Source organism: Megascapheus bottae, chromosome 10 (assembly GCF_031878675.1).
Source record: "Megascapheus bottae isolate mThoBot1 chromosome 10, mThoBot2.hap1, whole genome shotgun sequence".
Lineage (NCBI taxonomy): Eukaryota > Metazoa > Chordata > Mammalia > Rodentia > Geomyidae > Megascapheus > Megascapheus bottae.
This window is the reverse complement of record NC_143518.1, coordinates 43,497,946-43,521,880: the sequence shown is the minus strand read 5'-3', so window position 1 is coordinate 43,521,880 and position 23,935 is coordinate 43,497,946. Positions and strand designations below refer to the sequence as shown.

Genomic DNA, 23,935 nt, shown 5'->3' with positions numbered 1-23,935 from the left:
CCCGAGTTCAAACTCAGTACCACTAAGTAATGATAATTATAATTACAACTAGGTCTTCAGCTGCCTTAATTTACAGTAATTTCAGCAGCACATTTTAAGAAGTTTAAGATTTAGATTAAATTAAAATTTTACAACTTAATGCTTTGACAGGGCTACACAATGTCATTCCATGTTTTGAGATCCAATCAGGTAATATTATTGAAAGCTAAAGCATGCCATGTAACTGCTGAATGCTTTTCAAAGGAAGAAAAGCTTCAATGTGAAACAAAAATGTTTTTTCTTAAACTACTAAAAGTAATTCAGAAGACAGTATCTCTGAAAGAAGATAAGCCAAAGTTCATAATTTAATCTATGGATCCTTCCAAGAAAATTCAATCTTATGAATCCAAATAATATCAAAATAAAAATAATTAGCTCGGTGTTATGGTATATACTTATAATCCCAGCATTCTGGACACCAAAGCAAGGAAGACTGCAAGTCAAGGGTCAGTTGAGCTAACAGCAAGACATCATCTCAAAAAAACAAAGTCCAATATAAGCTAAGTGGTACAGTGTTGCCTTAACACATTTAAGACCCTGCATTTGCTGGTGCTGGGCTCATGTCTGAAATACTAGCTACTCAGGAGGCTGAGATCTGAGGATCATGCTTCAAAGCCAGCTGGCACATGAAAGTCCATGAGACTCTGATCTCCAATGAACCACCAGAAAACCAGAAGTGGTGCCCATGGCTAAGTGGCAGAGCACTAGCCATGAGCTGAAGAGCTCAAGGACAGCACCCAAGCCAAGTTCAAGCCCCATATCCTAAAAAAAAAAAAAAAATAATAAGAATTATGAAGAAAAGCAGAAGTCATGTCTAAAAAGAGAACTTCCATTTTTAACCATGTAAAGTCACAAACACAATGTTTGGATATACCTATTGACTGCTACAGAACATAAAACAATGTACAAGTTAATATAACATAATGTTAATGGATTTTATTTTTCTTTTGAGATAGAGTATCATTTATGTATATCCTAGGCAGTCTTTGAATTTAGGTCTTCTGGCTTCAGAATCCTGAGTGCTAAGACAGACATATGCCACATGCCCCATTGACTTAAAATTGTAAGTAGCATCTAAATAAGGCTTATGCTACACAGGAAGATAAAAAAAGATAACTTTAGTTCTAAATTCAACATTAGAATGTCTTTTTCCTTTAAAGCCATTTTGATACCTATAGCTTATATCACAGGAAAATCATTAAGCTTCCAGCATAGCTCATCTGAGCAGTTCGAAACCAGCCCATAACTGCCTCCTCCACATCCACTGACTGTACCACTTAAGCTGAAAAAGCTGCCAATGTACAAATGAGGTGGAGAACACTGCCCCTCAGTTAAACCAGACATTTCAGAAGGCACTTCAGTATCAAGTAGCTAAAATAGTCTTTTCATGAATCAGGTTTTCAGCCTGAAAGCCTATCTACCACAGTAATTATTATTCAATGCCTGATTTCCTCCCACCTCTCTCACTGATAAGTAATCAAAATAACTTATGGGATATTCTATGCCAGGCTGCTTCAAAATGTATCTTTTTGTCTGAATTAAAACTAAGCCAATCTTGGAGTTCAATTTAGCATCTTTAGTATGAATTAAAGGCACTTGTGGTTCATATAAACCATTACACTTAGGTGGTTATGAGGAAGGAGGAAATATATGAGTTTTGTAAAAATTTAAGTTTTTTTTTTTCTTGCTCAGTTGTGGGGCTTGAACTCTGAGTGTGGGTAATAGTTTTTTGTTGTTGTTTTGTGGTCATGGGGCTTGAACTTGACCTGGGCACTGTCCCTGAGCTCTTTAGTTCAAAGCTACCACCCTACCCACGGGCCTGGGTGTTGTCTCTGAGCTCTTCAGCTCAAGGCTACTACCCTAACCTTGAGCCAAGCCCCACTTCCCGTTTTTCTAGAAGTTAATTGGAGATAAGAGTCTCAGGTCCTTTTGTGCCAGGGCTGGCTTTGAACCTTGATCCTCAGATCCCAGCCTCCTGAGTAGCTAGGATTACAGCCGTGAGCCACCTTGCCTGGCTTGTGTTTTTAATTTTATCAAGAATTTATTTTAATATAACAGAGTTTAGAGAGAAATGATTCTCCTCGTGCAAGAGATGAGAGTTAAAGAGACTAGCATTAAGTTTTTAGAGGATTTTTTTTTTTTTTTTTGCCAGTTGTGGGCTTGAGCTCAAGGCCTGAGCACTGTCCTTGGACTTTCTCAAGGTTAGAGCTCTACCACTTGGGCCTCAGCACCATTTCTGGCTTTTTTCTATGCATGTGGTACCGAGGAATCGAACCCGGGTCTTCATGCATGCTAGGCAAGCACTCTACCACTCGGCCAAACTCCCGGTTCCTAAGGGATTCTTTTTTAGGTCTTATCAACATCATCAAACAAAAGGTACTGAGTACTCCATGGGGTGCAGAGTATTGTCAAGTACCTTAAGTTTATATGGACATATGGTTCTTGGCTCCTAAGAAGCCTGAAGTCAGAGGACCTGACAGCTCTGAGTTCAGGAAGTGAGTGAGCAAAGAAATAATTTACTAAAGTAAATCAAGAGCTATTGTGGACTGAATTATTTTAGTATTTGGAACTAATCCAATCAAGATGAAAGACAAGACTAAATTTGGTTGAGAATTCTTTCAGGCTCATATATTTTTATTAACATTCATCTAGTAAACAATTGACCTAACAGACAACTGAAAATAAGAGACTACCTCTCTCTTGAAGTGCAAGGGTTAAAACATTTGTGATTATTTTAAAAAAGCAAACGTATCGACTTGGGTTACTACACTAGTTCAAAAATAGGCCACATACTGACACTGCATTCCCCTCATGCATTGTTCTTTTAAAAGGTATTAAAATATGTGGGTTCTATATTGACCCACAGAAAGCCCATCACAAATTTAATGTTTTGTGTATCAAATAACTACCTCATGTGTACTATGAAAATTTTATGTATCATTAAGCCCAAGGTAATACTCAACAGTAAAAAGCTGCAAATTTTCATATGGATGGATGTCAGTGTATCTAAATAGTAAATAAATGGTAATCCTATCTACCTATATTAAAAAAAATAGACTATCTTTTCAGATTTTACATACCCATCATTCTAAGGAGAGGTACGAAGGATTTAAGATTTTATGATCAACTGCCAGAAGAAAGTCAGTTCCTGCAGTATCTCATTAGCTCTGATTTTAATTTTTATGATTTACAAGACACTAAATCCACCTAAAAACATGTAATTGTTCTGAGATGGTTCCAATGTTAAATCTACAATCTATTAGGAAGAATATCAATGCTAATCAACATGACTACAAATATACTCACTTGCAGAGAAACATTCTGGTCATTTGAAAAAAGAGAAAAATCACAGCAACAAACTGGGGAACACTCCCATACTGGATACTTATCTGGACAAGGCACACAAGTTCTAGTCAGCAGAACTGTTGGTCAGGTTAACGTCAGGCCACATGTAAAAATCAGCCTACAAACTTCCAGACTAACCTTCCAAGGCAGCAGAACTGGTCCAATTCCTCTCAGAAGTAGTTTGGTACTGTCCTACCCACCCCAACCCAGAATCTGAAGTTAAATCAAAAGAGCAAATGGGAGAAAAAGTGAGTGGATGTGTAAACTCTTCGCACATTCTTATTGCTGTATTAAGTTTTGAAGATGAGCACACCTACTACAACTGTATGGTTCCAGGAAGCAGAGTAGGTGCAATGGTAATTAGAAAATAGACTGTTAGAAAAGTAAAAACATGTTTCAAAATCTACAATAAACCTGTATCCAAAGGAGTCTTATATGTCAGTAATATGCTGAGTTCTGTGGTACAGCTTTGCAATGGGCTCCCTTGGGCACGGCTCACTTCCTGCCTGTTGAGGGGGAACATGCTACACAGAGCTATGATGGTTTCTACTGAGTGGTAAAATTCACAGATGTTACAGGTTACTCATGTCAGAATCATTCCTTGTGCAATGTTTGATGTAGATGAAGATAAAGTGGTTTCTTGGTCAATAGTTGTAATTTCTTTCGTTTAAAGTCAGTGGGTTTCTTGTATCTGTAATCACAATAGAAAGACCATCTTTAAATACTTAGGTTACTGACATATTCTAAGGTTACATTAAGTTTAAAAGAGACAAACATAACAGTCACCATTAGAATAGTACAAATCCTACATGCACATCACTTACAGTTCTATTATAATTGGTCCAGGTTTTATTTCATCCATCTCCATGAAAGCAAAACACTTGGTGCTGGTAAACCTCTTTTTAGGCTTGTAGTGTTTAAATTCAAAGAAGATAGCTGCACCTAAGGAATTAAACCACATAAATCATAGACACTATTTTGATTACCAATGAAAAGTATATGAATATGCAATGGTTTGCCTAGAATGCAAGTTATATATATGTACTACTACAAACCACTAAATAATATAAAAAAATAGGCAAGGAATATGAAAAATTCTTAAGTATCCTCAATACCAATAGATACTGTATCAAAAAGCAATGGACAGAATAAGCATCAAAAAGTTCCTTAAAAAAAATCCCAAGTGATTGTGAAAGGGTATCAATGTATGTGAATTAATGCACCTTCTATCTGGCAAATATCATGTAACCCTTTTACTAATTACAATAAAAAAAAAAAATCCCAAGTGGGCTGGGAGTTTGGCCTAGTGGTAGAGTGCTTGTCTAGTATGCACAAAACGCGGGGTTTGATTCCTTGGTTACCACATACATAGAAAAAAGCCAGAAGTGGTGCAGAGGCTCAAGTGGTAGAGCTCTAGCCTTGAGACAGTCCAAGGACAGTGCTCAGGCCCTGAGCTCAAGACCAGGACTGGCAAAAAAAAAAAAAAAAAAAAAAAAAAATCCCAAGTGATGGGCCGGGAGTTTGGTCTAGTGGTAGAGTGCTTGCCTAGCATGAACAAAGATCTGGGTTCCATTCCTTGGTACCACATACATAGAAAAAGCCAGAAATGGTGCTGTGGCTCAAGTGGCAGAGTGCTAGCTTTGAAGAAAAAGCCCAAGGACAGTGCTCAGGCCCTGAGTTCAAGGCCTAGGACTGGCCAAAAAAAAAATCCCAAGCAGGGTTGGGAGTCTGACTTAATGGTAGAGTTGCTTGCTTAACATGCACAAAGGCCCAAGTTCGATTCCTCAGTACCACATACATAGAAAAAGCTGGAAATGGATGCTGTGGCTCAAGTGGTAGAGTTCTAACCCTGAGAAAGCCCAAGGACAGTGCTAAGGGACTGAGTTCATAGCCCCAGGATTGGCCAAAAAAAAATCCCAAGCTTGGGGTGGAGGGTATATGTAGCTCAACAATAGTGTTTGTCTAGCACACAAGCCATAAAGCTGTGACTTCAATCTTCAAAATGGTGTAGGTGGATTCTTCTCTACATTCAAGTTTGAACAATATCTCTCTGAAGCCTCCAAAGTCTACATTGGGAAGTCTGGAATCCAAAAACATGAATAACATGCTGGTTTAGTTGTAAAATATCACCAATTTCCATTTTCAGAGTTTAAAGCCCTACTTTGTAATTATATTTGTATCAAGACAGAGCTATAGAAGGAAAAGGCCGCTGCTGCCCTCAACAATGAAGTGATCAGGAGGAATCTGGGCAGTTGTACATTCCCAAAGCCCAACAGATAAGCTTTCCACTCTGCAAAGAAAAAGAGCTAAAAATAGACAAATAAGTTGTCTCACCAATGTAGCTAAGAACAACTGATTTCTATAAAAGGAAATTCGGGGTCTTGCTCAACTGGCTACTTCTTAATGCTTCCTTAACTAGAATGGTGCTGAATATTGGCTTTTAAAGAGAAATTAAATTAACAGGGGCTGGGAGTTTGGCCTAGTGGTAGAGTGCTTGCCTAGCATAAACAAAGACCTGGGTTCAATTCCTCAGTACCACATACATAGAAAAAGCCAGAAGTGATGCTGTGGCTCAAGTGGTAGAGCTTGAGAAAACCCAAGAACAGTGCTCCAGCCCTGAGTTCAAGCCCCAGGACTGGCAAAAAAGAAAGAAAAAGTTAAAGAGAAGTAACAGGCATGCAATATTTTTAGTGATGACAAAACTCCAGTGACTAAAAGTCTATCAGTGTTTGGAAATCTGTGTACATCTTGGTACTTTGATAATGGAGCCCCTTACATGTCAGAGAACAAAAAAACCCAGTTTCTCAATCGACTCTAGAAGGGAAGGAGGGAAGAATGGCATTCTTAGACATGTACTTCCTGCCTCTCATAAATGATTACACCAAGTGGTTACCAGTGACCAATCTACTTTATCATATCGACAGAAGAGAGGTTTTTTTCTTTTTCCTCCTACAGCAACAGCACAGACATTTGGACATTTTAAAAAAACTCCATTTGAAGTCAGCATTTGAAGTCATATTTCTTAGTCTCTTCAACTAGGGAAATCATTTCCTTTTCATAATGATTGTGTGTAAGTGTGAACAAATGTGGAAATGCACAATTAAAAAAATGTCAAAGCTCAAATGTTACCAACACTCTGTCGAAGTTAAAAATTTTTTTGCTCCTGGTGTGCATAGCTTTATACTCCATGCAATTGCTAAGAATTAATTAAATGTAAATAATTAAGAAGCTTCTAAACATGAAAGTATGTCCATTAGTATTAGTATTAGCTAGAACAAAGTAACTGTAAATAAGAAGTTCAAAGATAAAAAGGAATACACATTCAAATATTAGCATGTGAGTCAATTTATCAGGAAAGAACATAATAAAATTTAAATATTAGCTCACAAAACACTTGACCTTCTCCCCTTCGTATCATAACATTTCTCAAAGCAATGGAAACAACTAGAAAGTTTAGTATTTCTTAGTACTTCAGGTATACTTCCATACTAAAAATGTTCAACATTACTTATTAAGCATATCAGCAACATTGTAACAGGGGCAAGCTCTGGACACATCAGAAAGCCTAGGCAGCTGAAGCTGCTTCACAGTTTGACTCAGATGGGCTGGGCCACTTGTACTTAGTGAGGTTTTAGGTGTGGTTGCTGCTCTGAAGGCCACACTCAGAACCACTGCGGTGCCAGAAACACTGAAAGATGAGTCTCTTGAGTGGCCAAGCACCAGATAAGGAGATATGAAATAGCAAAAACTGTAGTGTCAATTGCTTCAAAAATTACTGGTCTCATCTTGTATGAACTTGCAAATTGAAATTTTCATGAAGTGCAACGGAAAAGTGATAAGGGGATTCTAAAGTCGTCTTTTTGGGAGAAACAAATTCAGTGGGCCAGGCAACGAGAAGCATTTTATCCTAATAACTGTGTGAACTAGAAATGTAATGTTTTAAAAGTTTAGTTCTTCCTTTTCCCATCTTCCTTCCAACTAACTACATTATGGCTTTTTTTTTTAACCCAGTATATTCAAGTAAAAGAAAACCTTCCTAAAACTTAATATGAGAAAAATTTCCTGTTTTGTAAGAATGACAAAGAACAAACATTAGTTATATTTGTTCTTGTTATAAAACCAAGAATGCATTTGTAATTATAAACTAGATTTGTAATTATAAACTGGACAGCACAATAATTTCCTCAGTTAAAAAAAAAAGTTGTGCTGGCACAGTGGCTCACACCTGTAATCTTAGCTACTGAGGAAGCTGAGATCTGAGGATCAAGTTTCAAAGCCATTTTCAAAAGCCAGCTGGGGCAAAAAAGACCATGAGACTCTTATCTCCAATTAATCACTACAAAACGGGAAGTGGTGCTGTGACTCCAGGGGTAGGGTGGTAGCCCTGAGCTAGTTTGGGGACAGTGCCCAGGTTCAGAGTTCAAGCCCCATGACCCACCCCCCCAAAAAAAAGTCAGTTTGCTTTTTCTTAAACCAATAAACATAACTGCATGATATTTGCTTCTACCAGACCAGGTACAAGGTCAAAATGTGCATAATTCCAAAAGAGGGCTCTGTCCATCAGAGGCCAAGAATTTAATGGTTACAAACCTTTGGTTAACTTTTCAACATGCTTCTGGAGCTCAATATCCACATTAAAATGGACATACGTGTCTTCTTTTCTTGAAGCCACAGGGGTATCTTGCACAGGAGTTAAATCTATGCCATTCAAATCTAGAGACAAATAAAAGTTTCTTCTTAGAAGCATTCGCATTGCAGACTGCACAGTTATGTATCGTACAGAGGCCTGGTGAGAGCTGAAAGGCAATTCTCGGGCTAACAGAGCTCCCTAGCTAGGGTAAGCAGGGGCCTGAGAGCAGTTGTGTCCATGGGGGTAGGTGGAAGGAGTTGAGCAAAGGATGAGAAAATCTTATGGGGGTAAGGAAGGTTTGGCTGGTACCAGGTATAAAACTAAGCTTGTGGAAGACAAAACAATTTTTTTAAGGTTTAAAAGTGAAAGGAAGTTTCTGCTTTCTTGACGAATAGACGACTTTGTGTGAAGTAACATTTCAGAACATATATAATTGGCCACAATGTTGGTTCCTGTCTCTACTTTCCAACCTTCATCCAGAAAGGCCTTTGAATCTAACGTCAGAATTTCCTATTTGTTCAAGTCAAATGGACATGAGAGCTGCCAAGGAAGCTCTTTTATCAGCAAACAAAATTAGATATGTAACCTAAATACTAGTTTATGTGCACCAAATGGTATTCTACATTACTGTGTATGGTTTTTAATTTTCTGGATCCAGAAATCCCAGTTTAGTCCAATTCAACATGGACTCATAAATAGTGTTTATAACATAGCTGGCATACAGAACTTAAAAACAATTTAGTACAATTATTTTAGTTCTCAGAGATATCTATTTAAAATTTTTTCAGTTCAATATTCACAGGTAATAATATCTAATTATTATTTATTTTATTTTGCCAGTCCTGGGGCTTGAACTCAGGGCCAGAGCACTGTCTTAGAGCTTTTTCAAGGCTTGAGGTCTACTACTTGAGCCACAGCATCACTTCTGGCTTTTTCTAGGTATGTGGTACTGAGGAATCAAACCTGGGTCTTCGTGCATGCTAAGCAAGCACTCTACCACTAGGCCAAACTCCCAGCCCTACTTTTATAGTATATATTTCTGAATGAGCTATGTAAGTTTTTAAAACAACCTACTGAACAATGTATAAAAAATTTCCCATTGAATACATATCTGATAATTGGTACCATCAAAAGTTAAATATTACGCATATAGTTATGTTGGTAATAATCTTTACATATTAAAATTCTTTTTTTTGCCAGTCCTGGGCCTTGAGCTCATGGCCTGAGCACTGCACTTGAGCCTTTTCAAGGCTAGAACTCTACCACTTGAGCCATAGCAACACTTCTGGCTTTTTTTTTCTATGTATGTGGTACTAAGGAATCGAATCTGGGCCTTTGTGCATGCTAGGCAGCACTCTACCACTAGGATAAACTCCAGGCCCCCATATTAAAATTTTCTTACTATGGCTTAATTCCTTTTTTTGTGTACCAGCCCAGGGAGCTGAAATCATAATCTGAATTTTGTCTCTGAACTTTTATGCTCAACGCTAATGCTCTACCACATGCTCTACTTCTGGCTTTATTGTGGTTAATTGGAGACTACAAGTCTTACAGACTTTCCTGCCTGGGATGGATCTTCAGATCTCAAGCTCCTGAATACCTAGGATTACAGGTGTGAGCCACAGAAATCTGGCTTCCTTTTTTCTTTTAAATTATGGCAATAATTTCATAGATTTGAATTTATTTTATGACTGATAAGTTCCACTTAATTTCAGCCTATTTGTCTCAAACTGTAGGTTAAAGTAAATGATTTGCATCAATAAAACAGTTATTTCTTGGTAATGATATGGTAACTTTATCATTAATAATGCAATCATTATTTTTAATCTTTTTTTTTTCTTTATTTGGTGGGTCATGGGGCTTGAACTTGGCCTGGGCCCTGTCCCTGAGCTCTTCAGCTCAAGGCTACTGCCCTACCCTTAAGCCAAGCCCCACTTCCTGTTTTCTAGAGGTTAATTGGAGATAAGAGTCTCAAGTCCTTTTGTGCCTGGGCTGGCTTTGAACCTTGATCCTCAGATCTCAGCCTCCAGAGTAGCTGGGATTATAGGCATGAGCCAGCACTCCTGGCTTTAATCTTATTTTTGTTTTTGAGGCAGTGTCTCAAAAACAAAATGAAGGTGGGTATAAATTATAAATAAAAAAATATTTTCAGTAAATCTCTTAGAGGTGTTCAATGAAAGAGTGGTGATCTTTTCTAGGGGTTTTGTTTCATAGTAGGATTAATTAAAATGTCATAAAAATGAAAAAGGTTCCCAAAGGAGAAGCAATTAGCATAAAATTTGCTGGGGGGGGTTATAAAAAGAATGTTATTTACCTTTTACACTAACTGTAATATAGGGATCGATGCACTGCCCAGCATCTTTCAGACCAATTTTCTCAATTCTGATAGTGAGTAACGTCATTCCAGGTTCCGATGGCAATCTGGGTAATAAAGTACCTGGCAAAAGAGAATCACAATAAATGTTGGCTCTACCAATAATTTCAAAGTAAGTATTTTAATGAACTGAAAAGATACAAATTTGTTCTTAAATAAGTAGCCAGAAATTATACATTTTGTTTTCTAACTCCCAAACACTTGCTCTTCTCTTCAGAAAAATATTCTAATTATAAGCAAGATAAACCTGAAATTCCATACCTCAAAAACTCCATTAAGCATATATACTAATTCAAGCTTGTTAAAAACTCATGTTATAAGGAGGCAGGATCACAGTTCAAATCTACTCTGTGGAACTCTTAATTTCCAATTAATTACCAAAAACCCTGAGCAAAAAAGCTCAGAGACAGCATCCAGTTCCTGAGTTCCAGCCCTATGATTGGCACACACACAAAAAATTCAATTCATAGGGCTGGAAGTGTGGCCTAGTGGTAGAGTGTTTGCCTAACATGCACAAAGCCCTAGGTTCGATTCCTCCTTATCACATACACAGAAAAAGCCATAAGTAGTGCTATGACTCAAGTGGTAGAGCATTAGCCTTCAGAAAGTACAAGGACAATACCCAGGCCCTGAGTTCAAGCTCTAGGACTGGCAAAAAAATAAAATTCAATTCACTCAAAAAGGCCCAATTATGAATTACTACATAATGACAATATACTTCAATAATACATTCCACATATTTACAATTTATACTTCAATTTGAAGAAAAAAGATAGGAAAAGCCTTTAAAACCTGTTATACTATCCTAAAATGAGAGATTTCATATCAGAATTGATCGATAAATCTTTTGCTACTGATAATGTATAATTTAATATTTATGTTTAATTGTTGAGTTTTAGTATAATTTTCTATTTTCCTCATCCTGTATGATTTATTCTCTCAGAAATTACTGTAGAGTATCATATGAAATCATAAGACCAACTTATATGTTTGAAATCTTCTCTATATACCAATTAAAACATTTAAAACTAAAGGTCCACCCAGAATGAGATGAGAACCTTTACCAAAAAAACAACAAAAAAAAGGTATAAAGTAAGAAATAACTTCAAGTCATGAGATTCCAATTAAATAATCTAGCCATAGTGATTCACTCCAGATACAAGGGACATGATCTGTATAACAGGCAGATCATGGCTCAGATATAAAGGCACCAGGTAAGATCTTATCTCAAAAATAACCATGACAAAAAAATGACTATAGATGTGGCTCTATTGTACAATGCCTGCCAACTAAGCTCAAGACCCTGAGTTTAAACCTCAGTACTATCAAACAACAACAAGAAGTGGAGGGGCCAGGAGAGTGGCCTACTAGTAGCGTGCACACCTAGCATGCACGAAGCCCTGGTTCAATTCCTCCTATCACATACACAGAAAAAGCTAGAAGTGGTATTGTGGCTCAAATGGCAGAGTGTTAATGTTGAGCAAAACGTATCCAAGGACAGTGCCTGGGTCCTGAGTTCAAGCTCGAGGACTGGCAAAAAAGGAAATGGAAAGTAGACTAAACCATACAGAACAAAGAAGATCAAGGATTGAAGATAAGGTCAAGCAGGTCCTATATTAGGATAGCAATACAGAAAAGAAATAAGTAGGGAGACAACTTTCAAGGACTATGGGGTAACATAGAGATAAAACCTAAAAGAAGCTTTGCAAAAAAATGTGATAGAAATGAAACCACAGGATTTTTATTGAATGTAATTGTAAGAGAACATTTCTCATATCCAGGAAGATACAGATATCCAAGTATAGGAGGCATATAGAATACTAAATAGACTACCAGAAAAAGAAGTCTAACATCACATTATACTTCAAGAGAGAAATCTAGAGATCAAAGAGAAGACACTGAAAGCTGCAAGTGAAGAATATCAATCTAACTTTCAAAGGTAAAACATCAGGATTACAATAGACTTCTCAGCAGCAGCCTTTTAAATTTTTTTTTTTTCAGTAGAAACTTGAAAAGCTAAGAAAAGCATGGGATGATATATTTTAAGCCCTGAGAATAAATGGAAAAATATTTCAGAGTTAGGGAAGAATACATTATATTCAATTAAACACAACAATCTCAATCTGCAAAGGGTAAAAGAAGAAAACAAGTATGTACAACTCTTTCTTTTATTTTTGGCTACTCCTGATACTCCACTGCAAAATCTTTTCTTTTTGCTAGTCCTGGGGCTTGAACTCAGGGCCTGAACACTGTCCTTCGCCTTTCTCAAGGCTAGAGCTCTACCACTTGAGCCACAGCACCACTTCTGGCTTTTTCTATATATGTGGTACCAAGGAATCGAACCCAGGTCTTCGTGCATGCTAGGCAAGCACCCTACCACTAGGTCAAACTCCCAGCACCAATGTTTGCTGTCTTTTTTTTTTCTTTCTTTCTCTCTCTTTTTTTGTTGGTCTTGGGGATTGAACTCTGGGCCTGGGTACTGTCCCTGAACTCTTCAGCTCAAAGCTACTGCCCTACCCATTGAGCCACAGCACCACTTCCTGACTTCCTGTTTTCTAGTGGTTAACTGGAGATAAGAGTCTCACAGACTTTAGTGCCTGGGCTGGATTTGAACCTCAATCCTCAGATCTTAGTCTCCTGAGCAGTTAGGATCACAGGAGTGAGCCACCATGCCTAGCTATTAAATCTTACTCAATAACTACATACATACCTGAAAAGTAGATTAGCTGAAAATTGGTACTGGAGTTTTTGCTATTTACTTTGACTTCATTTTTTTCTTTTTCCTCCTTCTTGATCATTGATATTGCCTGTTTCTTTTACATTTGTTATCCCTATACCTACTCATTTCCAACTTCACTATGTTCTAATCCTACACAAATAATTTTTGTTTTCTACTTATCTCAGTTCATCTACTTATTAACCTGTCCCTATGGGAGGGCCACCACAAAATTTTGGCATTATGAGAGGTTATCATGTAAATGCTTTATATTTAAGGACTTATTTAATCTTCATAGAGATCCTATACGTTAGGCATGGTCATTTTCTCATTTCACATAGTACTGTGTATAGTATAACTCTACTAATGTTTGACAGAAATTAGACTTCTGCTTGTCCAAGTCTACATTGTTCATACTACAAATGTTTCCTCTCCAAGGAGTATTAAGAACACTGAAAGTTCTGGATGACACACATATTGAATTCAATTGCATTATAAAGCTCATAGAGTCTATTCTAAAATCCTTATAATATTACAGCATCTTGCTACACCTCTTAAAATGAACTTGTTTTCCAGAAAAAAAAGGAATATGCACAGAAGTAGATGTGATAATGCGTGCCTGAAATCTCAGCAATCCAGAGATTGTGTTACAAGACTGTTTCAAAAAGATATAGATATATATTATAGTTTATATATATACACATATAATGTATTAAGAACAAAACAAAGAAGTAAATGAAAATCAAAAACTTTAGAGTCCTTGTGAGATTATTTATAAAGAACAAAGATCCTTATCAAGACCCAGAGATAAAAAGACTTATTATATATTCTTTTGTTTCCCTTAAACAAGGGAACTTATGTAGTATATGTTCTGCCTGGTAACAATTTTAATAATCATAATTTGATTAATTAAAGAACTTATGATAATGTATATAAATGGAGCCTAGAATATATAGAAAAGGTGTCTGGAAGTAAGCCTAGAAGGCTTATTATAACATGGCCTGATTGGAGGGCTGGCCTGTGGCTACCATTTGGGATGGTGGTTTAAGGAAGGTCTCCTTCATTCTCTCATAAAAGTATAATGTCTAGGGGCCGGGAGTTTGGCCTAGTGGTAGAGTACTTGCCTTGCACACACGAAGACCTGGGTTCGATTCCTCGGTATCACATACATAGAAGAAAAAAAAAAAAAAAAAGGCCAGAAGTGGTGCTGAAGCTCAAGCTCAAGTGCTACAGCTCTAGCCTTGAGAAAGTCCAAGGACAGTGCTCAGGCCCTGAGCTCAAGCCCAGGACTGACCAAAAAAAAAAAAAAGTATAATGTTTAAACCATCAATGAAAACAGTGTGGTTTTTGCTTAATACCTAAATTCCTTCTGGAGTCTGGAATTTTGATCTGTGGTAAGCAGAGAGTGCCTACATGATGATCAGCCCCCAAAAGACTGAGCACTGAATCCCTAATGAGCTTCCCTAGGATACATTTCAGTATTTCACAGGTGTTGTCACAACTCATCACTAGAGGAACAAGCACATCCTATGGGACTCCACTAGGAAAGGTCTCTTAGAAACTCATACCTGGTTTCCTCTAGACTTCACCCAAGTGCCTTTTCCCTTGCTAATTTTGTTGTGTTTTGTCCTAACTCACAGCTAAGAGTATGACATATACTTCGTCTTGTGAGTCCTAGCCAGTCAGTGAACATGTGGGTGGTTTAGGGGGACTCCCAACACAGATGATGTTACCACACTACATACTTAAGTAGCTGCTATTAAGTAGCTGCTATTACCAATCTGCTTAAGATTTTGTGGGCTCCTTAGGACGCAAAAGCACTGGGTTTAATGCCCAACAGGATTTGTTGGGCATTTTTAGCCATCCCTTGAGCTCAGGGCCTGAATATAGTCCTTGGGTTTTCTCAAGGCTACCACTTGAACCACATCACTTCCAAACTCCCGATCCCTGAAATTACTTTTTTGTTGTTGTTGTTTCCAGTTCTGGGGCTTGAACTCAGGGCCTGAGCATTGTCCTTGGGCTTTCTCAGGGCTTGAGCTCTACCACTTGAGCCACAGCACCATTTCCAGCTTTTTCTTTGTATGTGGTACTGAGGTGTCGAACCTAGGTCTTTGTGCATGCTAGGCAAGCACTCTACCACTAGGCCAAACTTCCAGCCCTACTTGAAATTACTTTTGAAGGAGGGAGGTGGATAAGGGAGAGTGACAGAGGGGAAGGACATTGAATGTATGTATAAAAATGTCACAAGGAGGGCCGGGAGTTTGGCCTAGTGGTTAAGTGCTTGCCTAGCATGCATGAAGACCCAGGTTCGATTCCTCGGTACCACATACATAGAAAAAAGCCGGAAGTGGTGCTGAGGCTCAAGTGGTAGAGCTCTAGCCTTGAGAAAGTCCAAGGACAGTGCTCAGGCCCTGAGCTCAAGCCCAGGACTGGCAAAAAAAAAAAAAAAAAAAAAAAAGTCACAAGGAACTCTCTTACCTTGTACAAAATAAAGTATGCTAAGATTTGTTTTTTAAAAAAGACTATATGGCTGTTGAAGTTTTATTCTCCACTAGTAGTAAGTTTCAAACACCTTGGCCTTTGATGAAACAATGAATATTCTTGTAAGTAGTACGCACCGGGAACTCGAGCAGGGAAAGAGTCAGGAGACCCTGCTCCAGCACCACCTTCTTCTTCATCTTCTTCAAATTCCAAATTCTCTTCTTCACCAGGTGCTAAAATTCTTCTATATGAAAAAAACCACAAAAATAGCGTAGTAAGCTATAATACCACTATGTTAATAAAACCTCATACTGATGGCTCTATTGATGATCACTGTTTCCACTAATATCAATCTTACAAATGTCAAACTTTTTTTTTTGCCATTCCTGGGGCCTAAACTCAGGGCCTGAGCACTGTCCTTGGGTTTTTTCAAGGCTAGAGCTCTACCACTTGAGCCACAGCATTATGTCTGGCTTTTTCTATGCATGTGGTACTGAGGAGTTGAATCCTGGTCTTCATGCATGCTATGCAAGCACTCTATCACTAGGCCAAACATTTTTGATATCAAAATTTGACATTAAAACTACGACATTAAAAAGTATTTTTTAGAAACTTATAAATAGCTAATAAAATGAGAAGACAATATGGATATTCATTTTACCTTAATGGTACAGGCTGAACATCAAATGGAAATTCTTTATTATATGTAAGAATATTCTTTAGTACTAGAATAAAAAGATAAATAAACATGAATTCTTCCATGAATTAAAACCAAATACTGTATCTTAAATAGCCAATTTTATCCATTTTTACAATATATACACCACCACCACCTCACCTCTCTAAACGTTTTAGAAAACAAATTCCCAAACAGTACAAGGTAGAGTAGGAGGATACTTCCTCCCTGTAGTACTTTAACTAAGACTGATTTCAAAAAAGAAAACTGGAGAGAAATACATGTCTTGAACAGATTTGCCCTGGATAGTATCCAGTTAGTAGGCCAGCATGGTAGCAGCCAGGTTGTAATTTTTTTTTTTTTTTTTGGTGGGTCATGGGGCTTGAACTCTGGGCCTGGGTGCTATCCCTGAGCTCTTCAGCTCAAGGTTACCATCCTACCCCTTGAGCCACAGCCTCACTTCCCATTTTCTAGTGTAACTGGAGATGAGTCTCAAGGTCTTTAGTGCCTGGGCTGGCTTTGAACCTTGATCCTCAGATCTCAGCCTCCTGAGTAGCTAGGATTACAGGCGTGAGCCACTGTGCCCAGCCAGGTTATAATTTTTACATTCCATTTAGGATTAACTTTACTATGAATATTTATATATTTATATAGGTAGACCCACAGAATGGGATTTATCCTCAAGAGAAGTCTTCATAATGGAATTACATCCAGGATATGGTCTAAATTCCAATGGTTATATTTTGGCATATAAACTTACAGAAAGAAGTTCTACAAAGCTATTTATAGCTGGAGAAGTACCCTAAGTATATAATGTAGTGTCTCATTTTTGGTCTTCTATGTTTCTGCAATCACATCAAGGCAAATTCACAGTATTAACAACTTCCCAAAAGGCACCTGTTTCTCTCAACTTATTTAACCTTTCATTTTGAAGTCCCACAGTTTAAAGCTAAAAGAGAAAGTGTTATTAGGAGAGCACAGTTGAGAGGATTTATTTGAGTTTTGGGGATGTAGCTGTGGCTCAAAAAACCAAATGAACAGTGTCAATTGATAAAATACCTGTGAAACAACAGGAGAAAGAATTGAAGATTTTTCTTTTTTTCTTTTGCCAGTACTGGCGCTTGGGCTCAGGGACTGGACTTCTTTTGCCCAAGACTAGCTCTCTACCACTTGAGCCACACAACACTTGCAGCCTTTTCTGTGTTACTGAGGAATCGAATCCAGAGCTTCATGCATTCTACCACTAAGTCACATTACCAGTCTGAATAGAAGATTTTTATAGGAAGAGATAATATATACCCAAGGATAGTTCATAAATCTTAAAGTTAATCCTGTATTTATAACTTTTTCCCCCCTTTTGGCAATACTAAGGGTTGAAACCAGATACCTGTGAATTCAAGGCAAGTGTTCTACCTCTAGGTCTCATCCACAGATCTCTATAATTTTGTTTGTAAACATAATGGAAAATAGTGACTAAATAAGGAACTAAACTTCTATTTTATTTTTGTTGTTGGTCCTAGGGCTTGAACTCTGGGCCTGGTGCTGTCCCTGAGTTCTTCAGCTCAAGGCTACTATCCTACCTCTTGAGCCACATCACCATTTCCCGTTTGTAGTGGTTAATTGGAGATAAGGGTCTCACAGACGTTAGTGCCGTGCTAGCTTTGAACCATGATCCTCAGCCTCTTGAGTAGCTAGGATTACAGGAGCTATCCATTGGGCCCAGCTCTAATCACTTTTTATTTTTAGTTACTTTAAAAAAAAAATCTATAGTTGTAGTGTATGTGTGTGTGCGTGTGAGTGTGTTTGTGTGGCTGAGGATAGAACCCATGCCCTCTCATATGCTAGGCAAAATTTCTACCACTGAGCTCCACTCCCAATCCTACAGTTGTAATCTTTTATTTAAAGGCACCAATGCATTTTTCTCAAAATATTCTTAATCCTAACTAGTCATAAAAGACCATGGACCATGATTCCGTTTATAGAAAATGTTCAGAATAGGCAAATTTACAGGCAGAAATTAAATTAGTGGTTGACTAGAGTTGGAAATTTGAGGCTTTCAGGGTGGATGAGAGAAATGACTGATTGCCAATGAGTACAGGGTTTCTTTGTGATGAGAAATGTCCTAAAGTAGCTGGTTATGATTATACAATTGTCAATACATTAAAAAAATAAACTGTATACTTTAAATTGATGAACTGGTATGTGAATTATATTTCAATAAGCTGTTATGAAAATAATCTTACCAAAAAAAAGAAAAAAATTATCTTACACACAGTATCTGTATTGTCTTTTTCAAAAGTCATCAAGTTAAATTGTAGGTACAAGAAAAAGTATTCATTAAAAATAAAAACTTGTTGGCTGGGAGTTTGGCCTAGTAGTAGAGTGCTTGCCTAGCATGCACTAAGACCCGGGTTAGATTCCTTGGTACCACATACATAGAAAAAAGCTGGAAGTGATGCTGTGGCTCAATTGGTAGAGCTCTGGCCTTGAGAAACTCCAAGGGCAGTGCTCACGCCCTGAGCTCAAGCCCAAGACAGGCAAATAAATAAATAAATAAATAAACAAACAAATAAATAAATAAAATAAAAACTTGTAAAATATTTTGTATTATTTGATTGACATTTTTATTTTACTTATTTATTTTTGTTGGTCACAGGGCTTGAATCTGGGCCTGGGCACTGTCCCTGAGCTCTTCAGCTCAAGGCTACCACTCTACCCCTTGAGCCACAGCACTACTTCCTGTTTTCTAGCAGTTCATTGGAAATAAGAATCTCACAGACTTTAGCACCCAGGCTGGCTTTGAACCTCAATCCTCAGATCTCAGTCTTCTTTGTAGCTAGGATTATGGGCATGAGCCATGGCACCTAGCATGGAATTTTTTTTTTTTTGTCAGTCCTGGGGCATGAACTCAGGGCCTGGGCACTATTCTTGTGCTTTCTCAAGTCTAGTGCATTACTATTTGAGCCACAGAACCACTTCTGGCTTTCTCTGTGTATGTGGTACCAAGGAATCAAACCCAGGTCTTTATGTATGCCAGGCAAACACTCTCACCACTAGGCCAAACTCCCAGTCCCCATTTTTTATTTTATTTTATTTTTGCCAGTCTTGAACTCGGCCTGAGCACTGTCCTTGGGCTTTCTCAAGGCTAGGGCTCTACCGTTTGAATCACAGCCCCTCTTACAGCTTTTTTTGTGAATGTGGTACCAAGGAATTGAACCTAGGGCTTTGTGCATGTTAGGCAAGCACTCTACCACTAGGTCATGCTCCTAGACCCTGACATTCTTGTTTGTACTGGAAACAGATAAAATTATTTTGAATATAAAATTATATATCTTATAACAAAAAATTTATGATCTGGATTATATAAAGTAACAAAAACTATTAAAATGACAGTTCATCATAATTCTGGTCATATGCAAACCATGTTCAGAAGAGATGAAATATGATAATAACTTGAGAAAGCCACCAGAATCGTAACAAATTTGTTTTCTACCACCTCAAACAATAGAAATCAGATTCCTTGCAGCATAGACTTGGTTCCTCCTTTATAGCCTTTGCCTGTAATTACATTCACACTCCAATCGCTCAGTAACAGAAGCCTACCTTTCTCAAATTTGGTATGAATGGATTAAAAACTGAGTCTGAGGAATTTTCATAAGAAGTCTCTTTAGTTCTTTTACTTCGTATCCAAGGCATGGAAACCTGTCCTGAAGTATCCTGAGATTCAGGCCCTATTCAGCTACTAAGGGCAGGGGTAAAAAGCAAAGCAAGTCTACCTTATTTACATAAGTTTAAGGTGTACAATCCTCTCTCAAGGGAAGACTTCAGTCATACTCACCTTTGTACCATGGTCCATACTGCAAACATTTCTCCTAAGAGAGCATTTCTTTAAACAAACAAGAAAGCTTTATTGGGCATTATCCTAACCACCGACACATTGGAAGGAATTCCTTAATTTAGAAAAATTTTTAGGTTATCTCATATTGTTATAGTATCTCACTTTGTTATCTGATATATTGAATATATTTGTATTTGGTTATTTGAAATTTGATAGGGAAGGAGGGAAAACCAAGACGGGTGGGGAGTGTGGGGGGGAGGGTAATGGGTACCAAGACATGTGAAAGGGTATCAATGTATGTGAATTAATGCACCTTCTATCTGGCAAATATCATGTAACCCTTTTACTAATTACAATTAAAATAAAGCAAAAAAAAAAGTTTTTAGGAAGAAAAAAGAAATGGAGACAAAAGGTAAACATTTTGTAGTGTTGCCTTCACAGGGAGTCTGCAGTTTTCAAAAACATAATATCAATGGCAATCAATACCTGTAACTTGATATTTTCTGTTCTATTCTACTGTAAATGTCTGTCATCAAAAGTACAGTCTTATAAAAGACATCAAGACAAAATGAAGGCTATTTATGTATTTAGTGCCAGGACTAGGATTTGAACTCAGCCTAGGCGCTACTCCTGAGCTTTTTTCTTTTCTTTTGCTAGGCATGGGGCCTTAACTCAGGGCCTGAGCACTATCCTTGGGCTTTCTCAAGGCTAGAGCTTTACCACTTGAGCCATAGCACAGCTTTTAGCTTTTTCTATGTATGTGTAACCAAAGAATTGAACCCAGGTCTTCGTGCATGCTAGGCAAGTACTCTGCCACTAGGCCAAACTCCCAGTCCCTATTCCTGAGCTTTTCTGATCAAGGCTAGTGATCTACCATTGGTGCCTCAGTGCCACTTCCAGCTTTTAGGGATTAATTTGGAGATTAAATGTCTTATAGACCTCGCCAACACTGGCTTCAAACCATGATCCTCAATTCTTACCCTCTTGAACAGCTAGGATTAACAGGAATGAGCCATCAGTGCCCAGCTTATTTATTTTTGTATACCAGTACTGGGGCTTGAACTCAAAACCTCAGGTTCGTGCTCAGCTTTATCACTAATGGTTGGGGTTGTACCACTGAAGCCACATCTTTACTTTCAGTTTTTTTTCTATTAAATTGGAGATAACAGTCTCATGGATTTGTTTGTTTGGACTGATTTTGAATTGCAGTTCTCAGCCTCTTAAGTTTCTAGGTTATAGGCATAAGCCCTTGGTAACCAGCAAGGCTAATATATATTTCAATAAAATACAATCTCATATGTTCTATAAATGAAGGTAAAATCTAAACTATAGCTACTATGAATATTGTAAGAATTAAAAGAGTGCCAAAAAGATTACATAGGACTACACACTAAGAGAAATAAGCCTAATTACCATTTTTGTTAGTGATAAGTAACCATTTTCCTAAAATAGTACCACTAAAAATATAAGAGAAAAACTTACTTGGTTCTAGCTTCTTCAGGTCCTCCAGTTTAAATTCTTCTTGGGACTGTGTGGACTAAATTTAAAATATGCACATTACATCTTTTTACAACAAAGATTTCACTGTACCCTGTCTTTTACACAGCAAGAACTAAATATTCAAAATGAATCTATTTCTTGATTTAAAGTAGATAATGAAAAGTCCCAAAAAATGTTTTTGCTTTTGTATTCTTGAAACATTCAGTATAAAAGTAACAGAAAAGAACTAAAGTTACATCTCTATTTCCAGAGTTTATAAAATATGAGTGAGTGATTTTTAAGCATGAGTTCAATAGATAAATTCCTATTAATATAGAACTCTAAGACAATATTGCTTTTGGCATGAATGTCTTTTTTTTTTTTGCCAGGCCTGGGCCTTGAACTCAGGGCTTGGGCACTATCCTTGGGCTCTTGGGCTTTCTCAAGGCTAGACTCTACCACGTGAGCCACAGCACGTGGCTTTTTTCCATGTATGTGGTACCAAAGAATTGAACCTGGGTCTTTGTGCATGCTAGGCAAGCACTGTACCACTAGGCTAAACTTCAGCCCCTGAATGTCTAATGTTTTATCAGACTAATTTCTTTTTCTTTCTTTTTTTTTTTTTTTTTTGGTCTGTCGTGGAGCTTGAACTTTGGGTCTGGGCACTGTCTCCGAGTTCTTCAGCTCAAGGCCACTGCCCTACCCCTTGAGCCACAGCACCACTTCCTAATTTATTCTTCTTGTATTAGAAAAGGAAAAACAAAATCTCTACCTGTAAAGCTGCACTTCGCAATTCCAAGCATGTTGCGATTTTGCCTATGGTTCTCTGTAGGAAAAAAAATGCTATAATTACAAAATTATTATAACTGTTGTTACAATTAATTTTTGTTTATCTGTTTTGGTCACTTGTGGGGCTTCAACTCAGGGCCTGGGCACTGTCCCTGATCTTTATTCACTCAAGGCTAGTGCTCACTTTGAGCCATAGCAGCACTTCTCTATTTCTGGTCATTAATTGAAGTTTAAGAATCTCACAACTTTTCTGACAGGGCTGGCTTTTAACCATGATCTTCAGATCTCAGCCTCCTGAGTTGCTAGGATTACAGGCATAAGCCACTGGCACCTGGTACAATCAAGTTAATTTTAATTGACAAAAAAGGTCTATAATGCATTTGAACAAATTAAATCTTATTTCTATCACCTTACAGACTTTAGAGAAACTTAGGAAAAAGAGCTGAGGAAGAGACACTGAGCATATATTCCTTTCTAACCTCTCATGCCAGGATCATTTCTAAGTCATTTGTATTGGTTAAGAGCTTTGGATACAACTCAAAGGGCAATAAATAAGCTGTTATGGAAAGGCATATGGATGTTCCTCAAAACAAACCTACAATCCAGCAGCCCTACTCCTACATATATGAGGTAAAACAAATGAAATCCGTGTGGCTGAAAAGACATCGATATGTCACACTCATTGGCAACACAACTACCATAAAATGGTAACAATCTAAGTGCCCATCAACTGATGAATAATAAAGAAAATATGTACATTTACACAATGGAACACAATTCAGTCATTAAATTAAAATAAGAAATCCCAACATTTCCTACATCATAGATGGAACTGGAGATAACTCTCTTAAGTATCAAGTTAAGAGGCTGGATGAGTAGAAGGGAGAGGAGGAAAGACTGAATACTAAGTTAGAAAGCAACAAGAAGTTCTGGTGTTGTTATAAATAACAACAATGTACATTTACAATTTTTTTTGTTCATCCTGGTTTTGAGCTCAAGGCCTGAGCACTATCCTTGACCTTTCTCAAGGCTAGGGCACTACCACTTGAGCCACACACAGCACCACTTCCAGCTTTTTGTGTGTATATGGTATCGAACAATCGATCCCGGGTCTTCCTGCATGCTAGGCAAGCACTCTACTACTAGGTCAAACTCCTGTCCCAATTACAAATTTTTGGAACTTGTTAATATAAAGCAACAATAAACTAACCACTGAGTAGATGTTTTACTGCATTGAAATGTTACACAATGTACTCATGTGTTAAAATATCACTATCTCATTCATATACTCAATTTTTATCTACCAGTTAAAATTTAATTTAGCCAAGCATGGTGGCTCACACCTGTAATCTTAGATACTCAGGAGGCTGACATCTGAGGATTGAGGTTTTTTTTTTTTTTTTTTTTTTGGCCCCCTTCTCTTTCTGGCCCCGCTCGCTCCGGCCCCGCTCGCTCCGGTCAGGCTCGCATGAGGATTGAGGTTTAAGGCCAGCCCAGGCACTAAGGACCATGAGACTCTTATGACTAGAGTGATAATCACTAGAAAATGGGAAGTGGCACTGTGGCTC

At 37.7% G+C, this 23,935-nt stretch overlaps 1 protein-coding gene across 1 annotated transcript in view; it reads right to left on the bottom strand.

Moving 5' to 3' along the window:
* Nucleotides 1–1,535: 1,535 nt before the first annotated feature.
* Aida (axin interactor, dorsalization associated) overlaps nt 1,536–23,935 on the bottom strand; it is a 35,836-nt gene continuing 13,436 nt past the window's right edge. Inside the window, exons 3-10 of the mRNA XM_090341155.1 lie at nt 22,351–22,404; nt 21,582–21,636; nt 16,247–16,310; nt 15,723–15,829; nt 10,329–10,451; nt 7,975–8,097; nt 4,209–4,326; nt 1,536–4,075 (exon numbers count right to left, since the gene is read on the bottom strand). Of these exons, the coding sequence (XP_090197281.1) occupies nt 3,979–4,075; nt 4,209–4,326; nt 7,975–8,097; nt 10,329–10,451; nt 15,723–15,829; nt 16,247–16,310; nt 21,582–21,636; nt 22,351–22,404 (741 nt within the window). The 3' untranslated portion in view covers nt 1,536–3,978. The remainder of the gene's footprint in view (nt 4,076–4,208; nt 4,327–7,974; nt 8,098–10,328; nt 10,452–15,722; nt 15,830–16,246; nt 16,311–21,581; nt 21,637–22,350; nt 22,405–23,935) is intronic.